The sequence below is a fragment of the Prionailurus viverrinus genome, chromosome B4 (assembly GCF_022837055.1).
Source record: "Prionailurus viverrinus isolate Anna chromosome B4, UM_Priviv_1.0, whole genome shotgun sequence".
NCBI classification, from domain to species: Eukaryota; Metazoa; Chordata; class Mammalia; order Carnivora; family Felidae; genus Prionailurus; species Prionailurus viverrinus.
Genome location: NC_062567.1, coordinates 46,845,980 through 46,870,113, shown reverse-complemented (window position 1 = coordinate 46,870,113; position 24,134 = coordinate 46,845,980). Strand labels below are relative to the sequence as shown.

The window sequence follows — 24,134 nt, the reverse complement described above, 5'->3', positions numbered from 1 at the left end:
AATGTCAATGTTATTAAAGACAAAAAAAAAAAGAAAGAAAAGAAAAGAAAATGAAAGAACTCTTCAATTTCATTGAAAACTAAATAGAAACAATAACAAAATGCTTGTGTGGTCCTTGTTTGATTCCTGGATCAAAACTATAGCAGTTATAAAGGACGTTATTAGGAAAATCAGGGAAATTTAGATATGAATTATATATAACATTATTATATTAATGTTAAATTTCTTGTGTGTGATCATGATATTACACTTATTTGGAGATTGTCTTATTCATAGGAGATCCATGTTGAAGTATTTAGAAGTGAAGTATCATGATTTCTGCAACCTACTTTGAAATGATTCAGAAAAAAACATTGAGTGAGAGAGTGAAAGCAAGTAAGAAAAATGTTAACAGTTGGTAAACTTGGGTGAAACATATATAAAGGAGCATTGTACTACTTTTCCACTTTCCTGTAGGTTTAAAACTTTGGAAAATATAAGATGGGAAAAATTAAACCAAATTAAACTATTCTTCAAATTCTTTACTTCGTATGTCTGTTTCAGCAATATTGTAATACAGGGGTATCATACATACACTCACCCTTTTTATAGATTTAAAATATTAAATGTTGAATGAATGTTACAAATTATAATCTGAATTATCACAAGGCACTTAAATAGGAAATCAAAAGACTTAAGGATTGTGTTAAAATTTCAGTACAAGCATAAGAATAAAGGATATTGGTCATGTTAATATTCAGGCTGTCTGCCCCATCTAAATTTCTCTGCTCCCCTCCCACTTAAAATCTAAAAAAAAAAAAAAAATCATCATAAATTGGAAGTACAGAATTCTTAGAAAATAACTGGATGATGAGTTGTAGGATTCTCCTTACAGGTACAATCTACTCTTTAGCAACCTGTAAGCCATTGAAAAAGTAACTCCATAGCCAAGAAAGAAAGCCAAAGCACGATTTGGCTGGGGAAGGGGTGTCAAATACGCGACTGTGTGGTAGATCCGTGCTCCAACAAAGAGTCTGAAGTGCAGGATGGCTGTAGAGAGATCTGGACCACTCAAGGAATACAGAAGGCCAATACCAAGAAATGGCACAATGTTTTCAAGGTCATTCAGGTGAGCTCTGTGGGAAATTAGCAAAACACTACTTTCAAAATCAGTAGACATATATTCATTTTTCCATTTCTTTTAAAACTAAACGGATTTTTTAAAATGAGTATTTATTTCATTTTTGTTTAAATTGCCTTGCCCTTTAACCATCTGGCTTTTATTTAACATATCATTATATTTGTTTCTACTATTAGTGTATCTCAACATATAATAACGAAAACACTTTGCACTTTCAGGAATATCAGTCTTAAAGCTCTTTTATATTATCCCAATAGAAGCAGTGACAGTGATACACACACAATAATGTCTCAGTGAATGCTTCGTTCATGCACTGGAGCCAGAAGGGAAGCCATCTAGTTCAACTCCTAGCCCATGCATCAGTCCCTTAGCAGAATCCCCAGTGAGTATCACCTAGACTTGATTACGCACTCTGAGAGAAAGGGGATTCTCTGCCTTTGAAAGTAGTATATTCTAAACATCTCTCCTTTCCCTATATACCAAAGCCAAGCCTTCCTTCTTTTCCTTTTGAATGGTACCCTTTATTTCTCCAGCTGCTCTGATTACCTTGCAACTTTCCTTTTATCTTGTATTGAATGTATATATGGTCTCAAATTCTTTCCAGAACATGGTGAGATAGGATTAAATAAATACATATGTAAAATGTTTTCTAATCATCACTGATTTCTGTCTGCCCAAATGCAAGTAACTTACTTTAAGCCATTCATTTATCTTAACATTTCCAAGACATATTACTTTATGTTTTTAATTATTTGTCCCACATGTCATCGATATCAATTTTTTCAGTATTGCATACTGAAAGCATACTTCATTTCACTTCATTTGTAGCCCCACTCAGTCCCTGACATTGGATTTACAAGTGGAAATTTACATATTTCTATACTAATAGAAATAGCTTTACATGTGGAAGTAATGAAAAGAAAAAAAAAGTCAAGGTTAAAAATGAAATGGGGAGATTCTGGAAAATCTTTATCTGCAAAGTATCTCCAATGGCGAATTGTTACTAGAAACTTTTTGGTGGGGTCGATAAAGTCTCAAAAATTACAACAGGAAACCCGACAGTCTTTCTTGGAGACTCTCCTGTCTCCACACTGAAAACCCAGTGTCTGATCACCAGGGGGCGCTGTGCACACAGTCGCTGCATCTCTAAGGATACTGACTCCTTTCAGAACTAAGGTCAATGGTTATTCACAACCTGACTAGAAGATCAGCTTCAATAATGGCTTTCTCCTCTAGAAGTACAATGGGCATGGGAGGTGGGAATGGGAAGGGAAAGTGGGGAAGAATCTAAAATCTCATAATAAAATATCTTTTATTAAGCTTTCACACATGACACTTGGATCTTCCCTTCAAACTTACTAATGCTATTGAGAGTCTAATTGTTATCACTTTCAAGTCCCGGGCAATGTTATGAGTATAAGGTCATGATTAACATCATGGATGTGATTACCTTCTCTAGAAGGGAGGTACAAAAAGGTAAAGACAACGTTTTAAACTGTTTACTGTCTTTTTGGTGGTTTTAGTAACTCCACAAAGCATTACTCACCTTTTCTAAAGTTTATTCTTTTTCACCATAACACTTATAATTTTCTGATACAGTTTGAAATTTTCACATTGATTCTCTGTCCTGAAACTATTTTAGATCCACACGCTTGACACAGTCCATTTTTAAGACTGGCTGATTTACTCTGCAGGACTGCTAACTTAACAAATATATAACTAAGTGAAGCAGAGGCTAAAATTTTATTCACGCTATCTAGCACAGACTTCTTAGAAGAAAAACATTCTTGTTTAATAAATAACTTGGGATTGAATTTTTGCATAAGAAAAAAATGTGAATTTCATTTTGGTACTGGTAGAACAAGAGAATGCATGGGGCAAAAGCAGAGCCTGCAAAATGATGTCCTGCTGGGCATCATCCGAAGCAAAGGAGGTACAGTGCAACTTCCCAGGAAGAGGCCGCTGAAGGACCCCATCAGAGCTCTGTCTAACCTACAACTTGAAATGTTTGTGTTGCCGTAACGTGACTCAATTTAGTCAAGTCTATTTTAGCCACATTTCTTAAGTTGGTTTGTCGAGAGTTGAGGAAAGAGCCAAGTTTATGCTAGTCTCACAAAATGTAGACAATGGAAACACGCACAAATGTAGGGACCAGACTGACAGGGAATCTGCAGAAATCTTGGGAGAGGTTTCAGACTCTCACTGGGAATCAAAAATGTGATAATGTAAATATGATCTAGATCCTAAAGGGACTAGAGACTCTAACTGATACCTGAATTACAGAAGTAAATTTTTCTTATTTCAGTATCCATTTCACTCTTCATATTCACCAAACAGAAGTGGTGCCATCAGCTATACTCATGATGTTTCCTATCTTAACTATTCGCCACAAAACTATCTGTATGTTTGGGTATGGTTGTGAAAACACTTCATTGTTTCTTTAATTTTATATAAGTTTACTTATTCCTTGAAATGTGCCTGGAATTGCACCATGTGTGGATGAGCATTAGAAAATACTAGATGTGGGGCGCCTGGGTAGCTCAGTCGATTAAGCATCCGACTTCAGCTCAGGTCATGACCTTGTGGTTTGTGAGCCTCAGCCCTGTGTTAGGCTCTGTGCTGACAGCTCAGAGCCTGAAGCCTGCTTCAGATTCAGTGTATCCCTCTCTCTGTCCCTTCCCTGCTCATGCTCTCTCTCTCTCTCAAAAATGAATAAACATTAAAAAAAAGAGAAAAGAATGCACTAAATGAGAAATTGATATATAACTTTGATGTTTCAGTGTTAGGACATGGTAATTAATAGATCAGTAATAGAATCCCAACAACAACAAAAATTCTGTGGGTGAAAAAGGGACAGCCAAGATGGTGACACAGGAGGCTCCTGAACTCCCTCCCTTCCACAGCCACATCAAATGTAGAGCTCCACACAAAGTAATTACATCTGAAAGAAATCCAGAAAACAACCGTGTGACTCCTAGACATTGAACAATACCCATCTTTAAGGCTGAGACACAATCTTCCCATAAACCCTACCCCCAGCTTACTGTCACACAACTGAGAGGGAATTTCCAACTCCCAGCTTCTTCCTGAGGAGGAGTGGGTTTGGACTTCACATTTAGTGCCCAAACATTTAAGACTCTCACCCCAGGACAGAATCCCCAAAATATCTTGCTCTGAAAATTACTGAGGATTGCATCTCAAAGACCCACGAGACTTACAACAAATAAAATAGAGAAGTTAAGGGATGTACAAGACTTGTGTGTCAGCACAGAGGGAGCAGGAAAAATTGTCCATCTCCCAGTCTTTCTCTTAAAGGTCTGCAACTACATACTTTGAAATCTACTGCCTAAGCATCAGCATGCTTGTATCTAGGTTCAGTCTTTGATCCTTTGTAGAAACCAGGGAAGCCTGTGGATACCTCCCTGGCCTTCTCTCTCTAGCTTGATCCCAGTCACCACTATCTCCCTGGAAGGAGTTTATACACATGTATGCACTCCAACCTTTATGGCTGCAGTCCTAGGGAGGGGTCCCTGGGTCACCTGGCCCTGATCAGCACTAACAGTCACAAGTTAGTTAGTTAGATTTTATTCCCACAAAACATAGCAAAGAATCAGTTCTCCACAAGCTCAAGCAGTCACTTCGGCTATCTGTCCACATGGCTATACGCAGGCCCAGCACAGATGGAGTTGACTAAAATGCCCAAACCCCAGTATCTCCTTAGAAGGGGCATAACTACATACTTTCCCAGCTGTTACTTAAATGTCCAGCTTCCAATTAGCCTATATTTAAATGTTGACTGTGATCCTCCCTTTGGAACACTTGACAAATCTTGACATACCTTGAACTATTGGGAGCCAGTAAACACAAAGATGGCAGCTTGGACTGTCACGAAGGTCTGAGAGACAACAGGGCTCAGGCTAGGATAATTGACAAGGTTCATTTCCTACATGAGACCACTCTGTCAAGACTGAGAGAAGTGGTTGTTTTATCTAATGCACAGAAACCAACACAGTGCCAAGGAAGACGAAAAAACAGAAGAATATGTTTCAAACCAAAGAACAAGATAAATCTACAGGAACAGATCTTAATGAAACAGAAATAACTAGATTTACTTAATACAGAGTTCAAAATAATGATCATAAGCAAATGATCACTATATGCTTAGTGAGCAAAATAATGCTCACTAAGGCCAGGAGAGAAATGCATGAACAAAGCGAGATTTACAACAGAAATAGAAAATATTAAAAAGTGCCTAAAAGAAAACACAGAGCAGAAGAATACAGTAACTGAATTTAAAAATTCAATAGAGTGGTTCATCAACAGACTAGATCAAGTAGAATAAAGGATCAGTAAACTTGAAGACATAGCAGTGGAATTCATCCAATTATAGGCACAAAAAGAAAAAAAATAATGAAAAAGTAAATATAGTTTATGGAACTTATGGAATATAATTAAAAAGATTAATTTTATGTATGTATGTATGTATGTATGTATGTATGTATGTATGTATTATGGAGGTCCCAGAAGTAGAAGAGGGTGAAAAGGGGGCAGAAAGCTTAGCCCAAAAAAAATGGTTAACACCTTCCCTAACCTGGAGAAATAAACAGATATCCAGATACAGGAACCTCAGAAACTACAAAAAAATATGAATCCAAAGAGACCCACGCTGAAACACATTATAAGTAAATTACCAAAAGTTAAAGACAGGAGAGACTCTTAAAACCAGCAAGAGAAAAGCAGGTTGTTTTATACAAAGGAACCCTATAAGACTATCAGAATATTTTTTACCAGAAACTACAAGGCAGAAGGGAGTAGATGATATATTCTACCGTTTTAAAAGAAAAAAAAAAAAAAACAACAATAAAAAACCTGCCATCAGGAATCCTATACCTGACAAAGTTGTCCTTCAGATTGAAGAAGAGATAAGAGTTTTCCAAATAAAAGCTGAAAGTGTTCATCACCACTAAAGCAGCTAGAAATATTAAAGGGTGTTCTTTAAGCTGAAACAAAAGGACAGCAATTAGTAAGAAGAAAATGTATGAAAGTATAAAACTCATCAGTAAAAGCAAATATAATTAAATTCAAAATATACTAATGTAATGATGGTGGGTAAATCACATAACTCTAGTATAAAGACTAAAAGACAGGCACCTGGGTGGCTCAGTCGGTTAAGCGACAGACTTCAGCTCAGGTCATTATCTCATGGTCTGTAGGTTTGAGCCCCATGTTGGGCTCTGTGCTGACAGCTCAGAGCCTGGACCCTGCTTCGGATTCTGTGTCTCCCTCTCCCTCTTCCCCTCCCCTGCTCGTGCTCTGTCTCTGTCTCTCTCTCTTTCAAAATCAAACACTAAAAAAAAATTTAAAAAGAAAAGACTAAAAGACGAAAGTAGTATAAGTAACTATAACAAAAGATACAGAATGAATGGATAAAAAAAAAAAAAAACAAGATAAAACTAGATGCTGCCTACAAGAGACTCATTTCTGCTTTAAGGACACAAAGACTGAAAGTGAAGGAATGGAAAAAGATATTCCATGGAAATGGAACACAAAAGAAAGCAGGAATAGCTACCCTTATATCAGACAAAACAGGCTTCAAGCTAAAGATTATAAGAGATAAAGAAAGCCATTATATAATGATGAAGGAGGTCAATTCATCCAGAGGATATAACATTAGTAAATATTTATACACCTATCATAGAAGCATCTAAATATATAAAGCAAATATTAACAGACCAAAAGGGAGAAATGACAATATAGTAATAATAGGAGGGGATTTTAATACCCCACTTTCAACAATGGATAGATCATCCAGGGACACCTAGGTGGCTCAGTTGATTGAGCATCTGACTCTTGATTATTGGCTCAGGTCATGATCTCACAGTTTGTGGGTTTGAGCTCTGTATCAGGCTCCTCACTATCAGCTTATGATTCTGTCTCTCCCTCTCTCTCTGCCCCCCCAAAATAAATAAAATTTAAAAAATAACAATGGACAGATTATCCAGACATAAAGTCAATATGAAAACATTGGAGTTAAATTCTATACATAAGCTCAGATGAACCCAAAGACATTTTTTAAACATGCCACCCAACAACAACAGAATACACATTCTTGTCAAATACACATAGAACTTTCTCCAGGACAGATCATATGTTAGGCCAAAAAACAAGACTTAATAAATTTAAGAAGTATGAAATCATATCATCAATTCCAATCATAACTGTACTAAACCAGAAATCAATTACAAGAAAAAAAAACTGGAAAATTCACAAATATGTGGAGATTGAACAACATACTACTAAACAACCAAAGGGTTAAAGAAGAAATCAAGAGAAATAAAAAAATATCTTGAGACAAATGAAGATAAAACAGAAAACACCAAAACTTATGGGAAAAGCAAAAGCAGTTTGAAGAGGGAAGTTTGTGATGATAAGTCCTACAGGAAGAAAAGGAAAGATATCAAATAAACAACCTAACTTTACATCTCAAGAAACAAGAAAATGGCAAATAATCTAACCCCAAAGTTAGCAGAAGGAAATAACAAAAATCATAGTGGAAATAAATGGAATATAGCCTAAACAGACAATAGAAAAGGTCAATGAAATGAAGAACTGGTTTTTTTAAAAGATAAAATAGATAAACCTTTATATTTAACAAGAAAAAATGAGGAAGGATGCAAATAAATAAAATTAGAATTGAAAGTAGAGACATTCCGGAGCGCCTGGGTGGCTCAGGCCAACTTCGGCTCAGGTCATGATCTCACGGTCCGTGAGTTCAAGCCCCACGTCGGGCTCTGTGCTGACAGCTCGGAGCCTGAAGTCTGCTTCGGATTCTGTGTCTCCCTCTTTCTCTGACCCTCCCCCATTCATGCTCTGTCTCTGTCTCAAAAATAAATAAACGTTAAAAAAAATTAAAAAAAAAAAAAAAAAAAGGAAGTAGAGACATTCCAACTGATACCAGAGACATACAAAGGAGACTAGTATGAACAATTAGACACCAACAAACTGGACAACCAACTTGAAGAAATGGACAAATTCCTGGAAACATACAACATACCAAGATGGAATCATGAAGAACTAGAAAATCTGAGTAGACCAATTACTAGTAATGAGACTGAATCAATAATCAAAACCTCCCAAGGAAGAAACCTAGGGCCAGATGACTTCACTGGTTAATTCTACTGATCAATTAAAGAAGAACTAATACCAATTCTTCTCAAAGTCTTCCAAAACAGTAGAAGAGAACAGAATACTTCTAAACTCATTTGACAAGGCCAGCATTACCCTGATGCCAAAGCCAGATAAAGGCACTATAAGAAAAGAAAAACAGGTCAATATCCTGATGAACATAGATAGGAAAATCCTCAAGAAAATACTAGCAAACCAAATACAACAGTTTAATTTAAAAAGATTTAAAAAATCATATACCATTATCAAATGAAATTTAATACAGAGACGCAAGAATGGTTCAACATCTATAAATCAACACCACATTAACAAAAAGAAGGATAAAAATCATATTGTCATCTCAAGAGATGCAGAAAAAGCATTTGACAAAATTCAAAATTCCTCATGATAGAGACTCTGAACAAATTGGACATAGAGGGAATATACTTCAACATAATGAAGTCCACATATGTCAATCCCATGGCTAATGTCATATATCATGAAAAGCTGAAAGTTTTTCCTCTAAGATCAGGAATAAGATAAGGATGCCCACTCTCACCACTTTAATTCAGCACAGTGTGGAAGTCCTAGCCAGACTAATTAATCAAGAACAGAAAATAAAAATCCAAATTGGAAAGAAAGAAGTAAAATTGTCTCTATTTGCAGATAACATGATACTATATCAGAAACCCTAATTCCACTAAACAACTATTAAAACTAATAAATGAATTCAGTAAAGCTGTAGGATACAAAATCAGTACACAGAAACCAGATGCAATTTTATACACTAACAATGAAATATCAGAAAGAATAATTTAAAAAACAATTTAATTTACAATAGAGCCAAAAAGAATAAAATACTTAAGGATAAATTTAACCAAGGAAGTGGAAGATCTATAATTGGAAACTATAAGACACTGATGAAAACAACTGAAGAAGATACAAAGTAATGGAAAGATCTTCTGTGCTCATAGATTGGAAGAACTGATATTGTTAAAATGTTCATGCTACTCAAAGCAATCTACAGATTCAGTGCACTCCCTCTCAAAATCTCAATGGCATTTTTTTAGAGAAATAGAAAAAACAATCCTAAAGTTTGTATGAAACCATAAAGGCCTGAATAATCCAAAGCAATTGAGAAAGAAGAACACAGCTGGAGGCATAAGTTCCTGATTTTAAACTGTATTACAAAGCTATAATAATCAAGGCAGTATGGTACTGGCATAAAAGTAGACAAAAAATCAAAGGAACAGAAATAAATCAATGTATTTATAGTCAATTAATTTCCTCGAACTAATTTTCTAGAAAACCCAGAAATAAACCCATGATTTGCAGTCAATTGATTTTTGACAAAAGAGACAATAATATACAAGAAGAAAGTACAGTTTCTTCAATAAACTGTGTTAGGAGAACTGGATATCCACATGCAAAAGAATGAAAACAGGACCCTACTTTATACTATACACAAAAATGAACTCAAAATAGATTGAAGACTTGAATGTAATACCTGAAACCATAAAACTCCTGGAAGAAAACACAGAAGGTAAGCTCCTTGACATTGGTTTTGGCAATTATTATTATTATTTTTTTTTTTTTTGGATTTGATGCCAAAAGCAAAGACAACAAAACCAAAAAGAAACACATGGGTCTATATCAAACCAAAAAGCTTCTGTTCAGCACAGGAAGCCATCATCAAAATGGAAAGACAATCTATGGAATAGGATAAAATATTTGCAAATCACGTATCTGATAGGTGGTTAATATACAAAATATACAAAGAATTTATACAACTCCATAGCAATAATAATAATACAATTGGTAAATGACAAAGGACCTGAATAGTCATTTTTGTCCAAAAAAGACATCCAAAACTATTGGCTGGCAATGGTTTTGATTAGCCTAACCTCTGTTAGGATGGCTATTATCAAAAAAGACAAGAGATAACAAATGCTGGGGAGGATGTGGAAAAAAGGGAACACTGTTGATGGGAATGCAAACTAGTGAAGCCACTATGGAAAACAGTATGGAGGTTCTAGCCAGATGATCCAGCAATTCCACTTCTGGGCATATATCCAAAAAAAGAAACCATTATTCCAAAGAGATATCTGCATTCCCATGTTCATTACAGCATTCCCAATAGCCATGATACAGAAACACCCTAAGGGTCCCTCAACGGATGAATGGATAAAGACAATGTGGCACACATGCAATGGAAGATTATTCACCCTTGAAAAAGAAGTAAATCCTGTTATGTGCAACAACATGGATGAATCTGGACGACACTATGCTAAATAAAATAAAGCAGACAGAGAAAGATAAATGTAGATATAAGGAATCTAAAAGACAGGGAAAAGAAGTCAAACTCATAGAAACAGAGTCGAAAAGTGATTGCCAGATGCTTGGGGGAACTAAGAACAGGTTGGTAAAAAGGTACAAAATTTTAGTCATAAGATGAAGAAGGTCTGTGGACCTAAAGCATAACATGGTGGTTATAGTTAATAACACTGTACTGTATAATTGAAATTTGCTAAGAGATTAGAACTTAAGTGTTTTCATAAAAAAACAAAGAGGTTGGTAAATGTGGAGGTGATGGATGTGTTAATGAACACGTTGGGGATAAACCTTTCACAATGTATATTGATCAAATCATGATGCTGTGCACTTTAAATGTCTTATAATTTTGTCAATTACAGTTCAGTAAAGGCGAAAAAAGTTTGAAATTTACATGACTTTATGGAAAGGATTAAAAAATATACACTTGGAACTAGAATTCAATGTGTTTTTTTTAAGTATATTAACTATATTAGGAACCTGTGTGAATGGTATCTTGGCTGATTGCTTTTCATTGTTTATTGAATTCTCAGTGCATTAAACATAATACCTACAAAGGACAGAGAGAAAGAAGGGCAAGATTTCCCATGTTCCTATTCTGAGTCTTGTTTTTTCAATTTTTATTTATTTTGAGAGAGAGCTAGAGAGTGAGTGAGTGTGTATGAGACGAGGAGGGGCAGAGAGAGAGAGAGAGAGAGAGAGAGAGAGAGAATCCCAAGCAGGCTCCATGCTGTCAGTGCAGAGCCCGACATGGGGCTCCATGTCACAAACAGTGAGATCATGATCTGAGCCAAAATGGAGTCAGACACTTAACTGACTGAGTCACCCACCCACATTTCGAGTCTTATGCAAAAGTATCCTCAACCTTTCACACAAGCGGACACTCAACTCTAGAGAAAGATGACAAAACACAAGAATCTACTATCCTCATTTTACCTCCTACCTGTAACTACTTTCGAAAAATCCCTACACAGAGCAAAGTTATTAACCCCAACAAAGTAGGAAATTGGCAACATGTACAATTGCAGTGAGAGTTGGAGACTTCTACATCCCAATTTTCCATAATTATTATATGGACTATATAAGATGACTGCTTTTCCCTCTTCCTAGGACCCTCAACATCTCACTGAGCTCCTTGACCAAAACTCTTTGATAAAATAGATAATTTCAGGAGGCAGTGTGTTTACCTTCGCACACGTTCCACTTTGTCATCTGTCCGAAGATATTTCTTGGCATTTTCTCCTTTGCCAAACCCTGCACAGTCTTCTGGGTTGGCAAAAACCTATTCCAAATACCAAGGAATAAAAAACGCTGTTCAAATACCAAATAACAGGTGAGTGTTCTACCTGATAAGTTATTTGGATTTTAACAGAAGAAATACAGGCATCCAGATTGGCCCTTAGGAAAAAATTCAGAGCTCAAGCACAGGTAAGGGTCTATACTTTAAATCTTCATTAACAGTCCAAAATTTTTTTAAAGAAAAGCATAAATAGGGACTTAAATAAAAACCAATGTATAAAAATAGCACAAAGGAACCAAAAAGGGAAAAGAGAGCATAATTTTAAGTTATCATTGACTATTATTATGGTGAATTGGCATTTTTTTTCACAGTGATGTTGATATAACTTCTCTCAAGGGTATTAACATTTCCAACTGACTGGTTCATGGGAAAGTTGTAAGTTTACCAGCCAAGGATGTTAGAGAACGGGCAAGAAACATAAAAGAGTGAGAGGCAGGAAATGTATTTTGTACTTTGTTAGGATATGTGTATCTCTTTTCTTTTGCTGAATTAACACTTTGGGTTGAATAATATAGTGAAATATAAGAAGTTGAATTGCATTCCTATAAAGGACATGTTCTACGGCATATATTCATTTATTTCTTCCTGCAATGATTATGCTCTTTGATATGATTTCCCCATCCCTTGAAACTTGAAAAATGCATTTAAGAAATATTTAAGTATGCTCCACTGCTTAATAATTCAAAGCAAAGAAAAACATGAACTACAAAATTAGCCTAATTTACACTTAGAAATCCATAAATATTATAATATTTTTCTTAATATGATATAAACATTTATTTCAGATTAAGATGTTGAAGAGAACTGATGAGAAAGGACATGATACAGGATCAGCTCTTGAAGTCAGCTCTGTCTGGCACACACTAGATGTTCAGTAAACATGTTTCAAACAAGTAAACAAATGTATTACAATGGCAAGTGCATGAGATTTGAGTTTAAAGCAGTCTGAATTAGAATCTCAGCATCACCCTTTATTGGTGCATAACGTCTCTGATCTTCAGTTCCTCAACTGTAAAATGGGGGGGCTAACCCTCATTTCCCGTGATAATATGAACGATGATGTAAAATGATCCTGTGATTTCACACATACCAAGAGCACCACACGGCTACATATCATTGGTATTCCACAAATCTGAGTTCCTTTCTCCTTTCCTTATAAGACAGGGAACATTTCTGCTATGCTGCGTGCCATGTTTCTAGAGGACACTGGAGCTGGTGGTAGGCAACTACCTTACTGCTTGCTGCTCTAACACCTGGACCTATTAGAGCCTTAAACATGTCTGTGTGCGCCCATGTTAAAATGTAAATGTCCTTGGGAAGGAATTATACCTCAACACAGTAACAGGGAAATATCTTAAGGATGACTGTGAGCTCTGGACAAAAGCAAGTCTCTGGACAAAAACTCAGGACAGGCACTCCTAGAGAAATAGGTGTTTCCAGGAAGTAGTTGCTGACGAGGGACGACACCAATGAAAATAGTTTCTCTGTCAAGGTAGCTTTGCTCTACCTCCCTTACTGTTCTAGAAACCCTGCTTGAGTACGGGATATATGTCCCAAAATCTTTCTAATACCTTCCCCAACCCTCCATTTTAGGAAAAAACCACATTCTTATAATGCTGGGCAGAAATAGCATCTACTTAAGAAGTTGGAACTACACAAAATTCAAATGTCTTGTCCCAGTCATAAAAGACTCTATTGATAATCATAAGAACTTAATTCTGTCCCCAAAGGTATATCCTTCACCTGTCATAGAACTGAAGACACCAGTTAACTGTCTGGAAAATGACTATTTTCTAAACTCTAGCAGGCAAAATTAACTCCAAAATTATAGAACGTTTCCTTGAAAACTTTGATACTACAGGAATCTCATATACTAATATGAGGAACATACAGGAATCTCAGGAATCTCATACACTAAGAAGCATGGAATCTGCTTATAGAATGCAGGAATCTCATATACTAAGCAGCATGACAAAAGGTAAAAGCCACAATGAAAACAACCACTTAGTCGTTTCCAGGAGAAAGTGCCTGTTCCATAAATATATCAGATGCATCTGTACCAAATGACTGCATAATGCATTTGCAATATTAAACAATGTGCCATTGGGCTTTACCAAAAAAAAAAAAAAAAAAGTAAATTAAGAAAATTGTTTTCCCAAATTTCAAGTCTTAAAGGAAAATATCGCCCCTAAATGTCTTACCTTTCTTGTCAATCTAAAGAATGCAGTTGCAGTACTCATAAACATCATTTTTGAAAGAATAATCGTTGTATAGGAAGCAAAGGCCATGAATACTTCATTTTCCATTAGCTCAGTGAGGTCAACCATTTTTTCAATTTTGGTCTGGAATCTTAAAAATGTTTTAGACAAGATAGGAAAAGCAGACATAAATACCCCAAATAACTTGACAGTCACATAATGTACTTACATTGCAGCATTAACTATATTGTTCTTAAAAAAGGATCTTGGGTTTATTCACAGAAGAAATCATCTTTTTTTCAATTTCAAAATAAATAGTATCAGGTTGTTTTCTAGTTCTATAACATTAAGCCTGAAGATATCAAACAGGCATGGAGCGAAAATGAAAATGTAGGGGTATGAGAAGCAAAGATAAATGGGCAAAATTCTATAAAGAGAGACTAAAATCATATTTTTGCATCAAACTGCAAGCTGGACCCAAAAGACCAGAGTTCATGGACTGGTCTCATTAGAAACATCAAATTATGTACATAGTAGCACCACTAATGTTTGATTGGGAATGCCTAAATTCTAATACATGTCCTGCTTTAGAAACCCAGCTTATAGCTTTTTGCCATTTCAATAGTGTTTAGGATCCCAGGCTACAAGATTTGAATTCCAGTCCCACCATTTGGTTAACTTTGGTTCAGAGATTCGACCTCTCTGAAACGAAATTCTTCATTTATAAGATAGAAATAGTAACGGCTCCTAACTTACTGGTTTGTTGCCAGGATTTAATTGAGATAGCATGTGGAATAAACTTATACTTAGCACAGCACCTGGCCCATGAAACACCCTCAGTAAGGTTTATTATATTGTTATGATCATCATTATCAGCATAATTATGGTCATCATCAATACCAACACAAGTGAAGAAGGGGAAGCAGGATATTAGAAACAAAATGCTAGGCAAATGCAAAGTAAGGAATTGGCATTGATGGTACTTTCATAGAAGGAATAAGGGAAGAAAGATTATCTTTAATTTTTTAAATTTAATTTAATTTATTCTATTTTATTTTATTTTTGAGAAAGAGAGCGAGCACACGAGTGAGGAGGGGCAGAGAAAGAAGGGGACAGAGGATCCTTAACGACAGCAGGGAGCATGACTTGGGGCTTGAACTCATGAACCATGAGATCATGACCTGAGCCAAAGCCAGACGTTCAACTGACTGAGCCACCAGATGCCCCAGGAAGATTATCTTTATATAAGTCTTCAGGTTACTTCACATTGCGATGAATGTTACTATCTGTCTGGAGTTGGAAGTATAGTTGGGAATGTACTCAGAAGGAAAGCTAAGATAGACCGGTGATACTGAAGTCAAAGTGGGTAGGGATTAAGTAAAACTTCAAATTTATATTTCCTACCCTGTCCGGTAGCCATTCTCTTTAATGTCCTCTCATTCTATGATCAGCCCTGCTATCTGCTTCTTCTATCTTGTCCACATAAACACACATGTTTTCTCATATCCACCCTTGGCGTGTAGTACTGTCTCTTATACGCAATGTCCACTCCCGCCTTTAAAACTCAACCCCTGAATGCCACCTTATTAGAGTGACATCTATCAAATTCTGATCATTCTATCCATATACCAATAATCTATAAATTTATATCTCTTCTTATACTGTGTTACTGGTCATACTGTTGTCTATGCCTTGTTGTTAGTGTGATCGAAACAACATACATATACGCTTAATTTTGTAAGAGCTCACTAGGTGTCCAATTCTGTCATGTACTTAATATACATTATTTAATCTTTGTAACCATACCATTACAGTCCTTATATCTATATCCATTTCATAGATGAAGCAAATGTGACTCCAAGATGTTAAGCAGCCAAGTTAGGACGCAAACCCATGCCTATGACTTCGTATCTTGTACACTAACTACACTGTACTATCTTCTTCAAGAGACTGCAAACTGCTGGGGTGCCTGGATGGCTCAGTCAGTTAAGCACCCAATTTCAGCTCAGGTCATGATCTTGCAGTTCACTAGTTTGAGCCCCGCATGGGGCTCTGTGCTGACAGCTCAGAACCCGAAGCCCGCTTGGGATTCTCTCTCTCTGCCCCTCCTCTGCTCACACTCTGTCTATCTCTCTCAAAAATTAAAAAAGAGAGAGAGAGAGAGATTGCAAACTGTTTAATTCTCATTCAACTAACATTGATTGAATGCCTGCTCTGTGGCCAGTTGGCACATCTTACATCTGTTATCTTGTTTCCTCTTCCAATGACGCCACAGGGTAGGTACTATTATTCCCATTTTTCAGGTAAAGAAACCAAAGCTTCCCAAGTAACCCCTGTTTTACAAGGTAGGCTGAAAAGGTACTTTGGATTTAAGCAAACAGAAACTATATGTCCCCATTTAAAAAACAAAACCAAATACATACAATAAACTAATCCACCTCCACAGGTCAGTAGTCTTGAAAGCACAGAATGTTATATAAGCTCTCAGTGCAAGACAATACTTTTAGTGCCATTTAACGTATCTGATCTTGTTCCACTAGTGGGGGCAGGGGTGGGGAGGAAGTCATGAATAAACTGCACTATCCCTCAGAGTTCATGTAATTAGCTTAATACGGGATCCCTAAGTCTCTGGACAGAGATCTGAAGAAACATAGCAGGAATGTTAATTTAAAAAAATTGAGAAAAGTTTATCAAGTAGGAATTGTTGTTATTTAACAATAATTCTACATCTAAAACAGTTTCTGTAGGTCTCTACGAATGTTTGCAGAATGAAATTTATTTAGCAGTGGAATGCCCAGAGAATGGTCTTCCCTTTGTGAAAATTGGTATTGAAAAAGTAGAGAGGTGCCTGGGTGGCTCAGTTAAGCGTCCGACTTCGGCTCAGGTCATAATCCCACAGCTCGTGGGTCCAAGTCCCTCATCCAGCTCCGTGCTGACAGCTCAGAGCCTGGACCCTGCTTCAGATTCTGTGTCTCCCTCTCTCTCTGCCCCTCCCCAGCTCGCACTCTGTCTCTCTCAAAAATAAATAAACATGAAAAAAAAATTTTTTTTTTAAGAAAAAGTAGAGAAAAAGTGGAAGCTTTCCAGAACAGCTGGTGGTAAAAGCACACAAAGATGTCAGCAGTTGGAGGAAAAGGGCAATGAAAGGTTTTTTTTTTTCTTTAAATGTGAACAACACATTGAAAGTGCACCTCACACAAAGTTTTTCCAACACGGAGAATGTGGCTGAACTCCTCAGGTCTGTGGCTTGGGGAAATGGGCCAATGCCAAGCTTCTGATTTCATACCACAAACCACCTCTCAGAGACCTGAGGGCCAGGTGAGGAATAATGAGGGTAAGACATTAAGAAATAGAGAAGTGATTCATGGCATGGAATAAAATGATGCCGGACTAGACTTCTTTTCAAAGCTGATTTGTCAGTAAGTTGCCTTGAGCCCACGTAATGGCTGGACACTGTAGTCAAAATGCAATTACTGAAAGCTTTTTATTAGAAAAGGTTGCCAGGAGGGAGGAGAGCAATATAGTAGTACTAATAATTAAAAGAGTAAAATGTTAGGTGTTTTGAGTATTCTAGGAGTGAGGTACAAATCATCGAAGAAAAGACAAAACATGCAAGTTGGTTATGAATTATGGAAAATAAAATATTACGGGGCGCCTGGGTGCTTTAGTTGGTTAAGCCTCTGACTCTTGATTTCGGATCAAGTCATTATCTCACAGCTTATGGGATTAGGCCCTACATCGGGGTCTGCATTGTCAGTGCAGGCCCTGCTTGGGATTCTCTCTCTCCTTCTCTCTGTCCCTTCCCCACTCTCTATCTCAAAAAAATAAATAAATAAACATTAAAAAAAGAAAGTAAAATATTACAATGATAAGTCATATTTGTATAGTGTACTGTTCCTTTCATTGTCCATCATGGGTCAGCACAGCAGAGCATACCTCCATCATTTTTGCCAGAGAGTAGGGCTCAGTCCCCTAAGGTAGAGGTGACTGCTTCTCCTCTGAAGGGACAAGGAGAAGAGTGTTGAGCACACAGAGACTCTGGAACTAGACTAGAGGCCAGGTGAATTAGATTCTGCCACTTACTGGTGGGGATTTAACTTCTCGGGGACTTACCTCTCCTGGATAATGAGGTTAATACTTCCTTTCTCACGGGATTCTTGTGAGTGTCAAATGAGTAAAGTCTGAAGATCTTGGAAAAGTACTCGGACCTGGTAAGTGCTATATAAGCATTTGGTAAATAAGTTCCTACTTTGGTACTGTCCTAGGCACTGAGGAGATCATTTTGGAGTTTTCAAAAAGCTGTTACATGATGTCACTTGATCTAGAAAACTCTAAGGTAGTTGGAGCAAGTAATATTTGTCTCTGCTTTTAAGGTATAAGGAAACCGAGGCCTGGAGAGGTAGAGTGAGTAATCTGACCCAAATTCACAGTAGAGGGACCAAGACTAGAATCCAGTTTTCTTAAGTGTGCAGCTCATCATGGGCTATCCACCATCAAGGCTAAGAATTCTAGACTACTTTGGTTTTCTGGGAGCCTTTTTCTGCCCAATCTCATCTTCCTACCTTGCCCTCCCCACCCAGCACCATGCCTACCCCCACTGTATCTGTTACAGTTGAGTCTATCTCTCAACTATGGACTATTCCTCTTGTCTTTACAGGCTCTTGGCCAAAAAGGACAAAGTTCTTATTTATGGTGGCCTTGTCACATCAATATTGCGAAACACACAAAAAATCTGGGCACACATCTCCGGAGCCATGACTCTGCAACTTTTCACCTTCTAAAACAAATAGAACGCTACCACAAGATAAAGAAAAAAGATAATTCAAGGGCCTTTTTGCTGGTTATCAATTCTAGAATTTCTGGACGGGTTGAGGCGACTGCAGCCCTGGCCTCCTATACTTCAGAACCCAGGTGCCAGGAGGAAAATGCTGAGGGATCTGGGTGGATGTGGGGTAAGGCTGTTCTCAGGGGCCAGTGCTGACCTCCCTTCCCAGCCTCAGTGACTAATAAAGTCCGCTCTCAAACAAACCCTTAGAAAAACTGTACTTGTCCACCACAGAGCAATATTCAAATCTGGGCTATTTGTCATTTTAAAAAATGACCAAAGATGGTCAACGAACACACATAGTCCTCTTATTTTGGAAACAGGACAGGACCACAAACCCTATTATAATCTACGCTAACTCCCAGGGCAGGAAGCCGCCAGGGGATGCAAAAGGTGTGTGTAGCTTGGTTCTAAGGCCCTAAGAACTCTAGTCTTAATGGCTGAAAGGCTGTAACCTGAGGGCCTGGGGGAATTTTCCATCTGCCGTACAACAATGCTTGATTACAACCCACTTGGCATTCCCTTGGAGAGAAAACAGGCAGAAGGCAAAGGAGAAAATAAGAGTGCCCAGACTACCAAGAGGCCTTGGGACTATTTCAAAGGAAACAAGGAGATGGGAGATTTACATGCACCCTTCTCTCCACTGCCCCAGTCCAGTGATAGCAATACTGTCTGAGGCCTCAACTCCCAAATCAGAGTTTCCCACTTCTGCCTCTGGACTGGGGAGCTGGCTACAATATCACAAAGTTTAACCTATGTCCTCCTGCACTTTGCCGCTGCTGTGGCCGTTGTGGTTATCTCATTATCATTAGACTTGCTGGTGTTTTTCTTGCCTGTGAAAGTGAACCACGAAGAGCAAGTTTTTCCTGTATTTCCGGAGGTGGGAAAGTCAACTTGGCCCAGGGCTGCAGGAATTCACACTCTCAGGGTGAACAGACGTTGCTTCAACGGTAGCACCTTCACATATGACTACAACTTGCACCTCCTTTTTATTCTCCCTAAGTTCCAGGGGGCCCATTCAAAGTGGACGTTCCTCTGGCTTGAGAATAAAACATGAGTAACTCACCACTTAAACTCAAGAAAGACTGACTCTCTCAAGTTTCTTTCCCGGAGTTTGACAAAGGGGAAAACTTACCTACAAGGGAGGAGGGTCTCAGCTCCCTTTCGGAGGTGACAGATTGAAAAGCCAGCGCGTAGCAGCTAAATGGAGCCAAAGAGTTTCACGCGGGCAAAGACCACTCCAGCCCACACCCGCCTCCTGCAAGGCTCCTGCCCGCCCACCACCCTCTCGGTGCCCTCTCCTTCCGCATCCCCTGCCCGGCACGTACAGTGAATCCGAGTAGGAATCCAGCCACAAACCTGTCCCCAGCGGGCGTGTCGCGCTGCCACCGCGGGGCGTTCACAGCGCGGGCAGACGGGACAGCAGGCAGGCCCCCTGCCCACTCTGCTAATTTCCTGGTACTCGCGCTGCAGCTCCAGAAGCAGGACTCCCAGCCCTGCGAAGCACCTCCCCCAAATCACCCGATTGTTGTGCGAGGGAGGAACCGTGGCCCACGCGTTCCCCGCTGGGACCTCCTCCGCTGCGCTCCAGCGCACGGGTCGAAGCCCTGCCCCCCCCCCCCACCCCCCGCGCTGTGTCCCCTATTCAGGGGGGTGGGGGTGTGAGCGGTTAGTATAGGACCTTGGTCTCCTCGGACTTTTCCAATGTGGGAGTGGAAAGCAAGGAAAAGGCAGGTGAGTCCTAGTTAGCTGAAAACAGTTTTTAAAGGTTTTACTGTAGCGTTTTGAAAGTTTTAAAGCTTTATAGATTTAAATCTCTGGGGGAGAAAACAAAACCTGATTAGAAATCATTGATAAAATTGCTTTCCAGTGAACTTCGCTTTGCCTGAGCACGTGGCAAGGCAAAAGCTGGCAGGGACACGATATAAAATTTAGTAAAGAGCACCTATAGTCTTCCAAATCTGGGATCCCAAGCAACTTGCTTCCTCACTCTGTCCCCTCTTGTTCAGGGTCCAAACTGGATTTAGAGGAGATTATATTGGATCAGTTGATTACACAATCAGCTTAGTACGGTTTTTCAGGGACATTTAGGGAGTATTTTAGGGAGGCATGGTTATTCTAACGTCAATATCTAGATTAGGGATATTTCCAAGTTTCCTAGTCCCCACAAAAATATTTATGGATCTAGCTTCCCTGGTTTTATCTAAAACCATTTAAGGATTTATGTTTGCAATCTATGTTACTTCTCTCCTGGTAATACTTCTCACACATTTACCACCTGCTGTGTAGTATACTGCCTTTTCTTTTTCTTTTTTCTTTTTTTTTCATCCTAATTTTACCTACTTCGGGTTCTAAGGAGTGCCCTCAGGACTAGCTGTCCAGGATTTGATGGACAAGTCCTTGTTCTACCAAAAAGGGAAGTAAGACTTACCAGTTTGCTCTAGGAAGCAGAAATTAATCACAAGTCTGAGAACAACTTCTGTACAAGCATCTCAGTAGGCGTATTTGGGAATCTAGCATCAGTGCTTCATTTTCAGGTCTGCATCTTTGAAAATTATACTTGTTTACTTATCTCAGTAAAGTGTTCTGGAACCTGTTTATAACACTAACAGGAGTAGGACGGACTTTGAGGTGAATTATGGCCATAGGAGGTTAGTATTCTTTTCATCTATTATGAGGTGATACAGCCCAAACCATAATATTACAGACAAAGGTACAGAGAGCTATTATTAAGTAACTTTATCTCTAGAATTCCAGTTGAGAAGTTCTAACATGTTTTTGAAAAGAAAGGAGCGAAAGGAGCACCTGACTCATGTGATGCTCTAATTATAAAATGTATCTAAACTTAACTAATCAATGAAGAAACGGTGAGCTCCTGCTATCAATAAATCATGAGCAATTATTGCCTGTTATATATATGACACTGTCTTTAGTACAATGTCAACCCTTAGCAGTAATTAATTTAATTCAAAAGCCATTTATGAAGTGAATTCAAAGCACTTGGCTTGATGCTAAAATCTGAAACTAAGATAAATAGCATCAGATAATTTTGCTCAAGGAGTTTATAATCTAGAAAACAAAGACAATGGCCAAAAATGTAAGAAGGCCACCAAACTTGAGGAAGAAAATATTTCAGTTTAGAAATGAGAATTAGGGGCGCCTGGGTGGCTCAGTCGGTTAAGCGTCCGACTTCAGCTCAGGTCATGATCTCGCGGTCCGAGAGTTCGAGCCCCGCATCGGGCTCTGTGCTAACGCTCAGAGCCTGGAGCTTGTTTCACATTCTGTGTCTCCCTCTCTCTGACCCTCCCCCGTTCATGCTCCCTCTCTCTCTCTGTCTCAAAAATAAATAAATGTTAAAAAAAAAAAAAAGAAAGAAATGAGAATGATAATTGGGGTATGAACTAGGGCAATAAAGAATTGACACCTTTGGGGCGCCTGGGTGGCTCAGTCGGTTAAGCTTCCAACTCTGGCTCAGGTCCTAATCTCATGGCTCATGGGTTTGAGTCCCCCTCGTGCTCTGCACTAATATCTCAGAGCCTGCAATCTGCTTCCTATTCTGTGTGTGTGTCTCTCTCTGCCCCTCCCCTACTCACACTCTCTCTCTCAAAAATAAATAAACATTTAAAAAATGAAAATAAAGTTTTTATCCAATTTGTTTTACCTTGGGTAAAGGGAGGGGTTCAGACTTTGAACCCTTCTCTTCATCATTGTTTTAAGTCTATAATAAAATCTTTCAGGGAAGTCCTATCCAAGCTCCAGGACAAGTAATTCCCTAGTAAATATTAAAACAGTTTAAAAGGTCAGTGATTTGGGGGTGGGGAGAGCAGTGGTCATTCAGCACAGTAGCTGCCACAGCAAAGACAAAGGAAATCAAATCAGAAAAGTCTAGAAGAATAAAGCATTTGCAATCTTGCAGTTCTTGCCTTTTAAAAAATCCACAGAGGAGAAATATCAGAGAGGACTGACATCACTACAAGACATGGCTTACTGTAAGTGGAAGGGATCAGATGCCCATCATTTCTTGTAATTATCTTAGATTTTTTCTTCTAAATCCACAGAAAACGTGTCCCTATAATCTGAAACTAAGGTGGCATATCCTTCTTGAAGATTGAGTAAACATGCCTGAGAACGTTTAAGAAAAGTGAAATAAAAATAAGCAACATTCTAAGCATACAAATTTTATTTTAGAATTATAATGTGCTTTTTAAAAGTATACTAGAGGGGCGCCTGGGTGGCGCAGTCGGTTGAGCGTCCGACTTCAGCCAGGTCACGATCTCGCGGTCCGTGAGTTCGAGCCCTGCGTCAGGCTCTGGGCTGATGGCTCAGAGCCTGGAGCCTGTTTCCGATTCTGTGTCTCCCTCTCTCTCTGCCCCTCCCCCGTTCATGCTCTGTCTCTCTCTGTCCCAAAAATAAATAAACGTTAAAAAAAATTTTTTTTTAAAGTATACTAGAGGGGTGGCTCAGTCAGTTAAGCATCCCACTTCAGCTCAGGTCATGATCGACTCTTGATTTCAGCTGATGTCATTATCTCACCGTTTGTGAGTTCAAGCCCTGTGTTAGGTTCTGCACTGACAGCTCGGAGCCTGGAGCCTGGATCATGTTCTGTGTCTCCCTCTCTCTCTGCCTCTCCCCTGCTCGTGTTCTCTCTCTCTCAAAAATAAATAAATAAACAATTAAAAAATAAATAAATAAAAGTATACTAGATTGTTTATTTCTTCCAACAATCCTGTAACAGAGTTCTTATTTTTTTATTTTTCTTACTATATATATATGTATATATATATGTATATATATATGTATATATATATGTATATATATATATATATACATATATATATATATATATGCTGTGAGATAATTCCAGAGCATTTTGGGTTTTACCAACTTCTGAAATAAACTCTGAATCTACTACCTACATAAGGTAAAAGTAGCTACAATGGGAGAAACAGGACTAAAGAATAACAAAACTCATGAAACTAATCAAGAGAATATGGCAAAGGTATAGGATAGGCAAGTAGGTCAAAAGAACGGAATACAGTCCAGAAATAGAATCACACTGAATCAGTCAATTGATTTCCAACAAGATGCCAAAGCAATTCAATGGAAAAAGGGATGTTTTCAACAAGTGGAGCTGTAACAACTAGACAGCCATATTTATTTATTTATTTATTTATTTTTAATTTTTTTTTCAACGTT

At 38.2% G+C, this 24,134-nt stretch overlaps 1 protein-coding gene across 5 annotated transcripts; it reads right to left on the bottom strand.

The window, feature by feature from the left end:
• Positions 1 to 506: 506 nt before the first annotated feature.
• Positions 507 to 20,483, bottom strand: MGST1 (microsomal glutathione S-transferase 1). Of its 5 annotated transcripts, none has more exons than XM_047866896.1 (5): positions 20,267 to 20,483; positions 18,050 to 18,111; positions 14,117 to 14,264; positions 11,803 to 11,897; positions 507 to 1,115 (listed from the first exon to the last, which is right to left on the bottom strand). In XM_047866896.1, exons 3-5 carry the CDS (start codon positions 14,240 to 14,242, stop codon positions 869 to 871), a joined length of 468 nt encoding a protein of 155 aa, XP_047722852.1. In that variant the 5' UTR covers positions 14,243 to 14,264; positions 18,050 to 18,111; positions 20,267 to 20,483; the 3' UTR covers positions 507 to 868. The 5 variants fall into 5 exon arrangements, with proteins under 5 accessions (XP_047722852.1, XP_047722854.1, XP_047722851.1 ...); XM_047866898.1 differs by having other exon boundaries at positions 20,298 to 20,483; XM_047866895.1 differs by lacking the exon at positions 18,050 to 18,111 and having other exon boundaries at positions 20,298 to 20,482.
• Between the last annotated feature and the right edge of the window lie 3,651 nt (positions 20,484 to 24,134).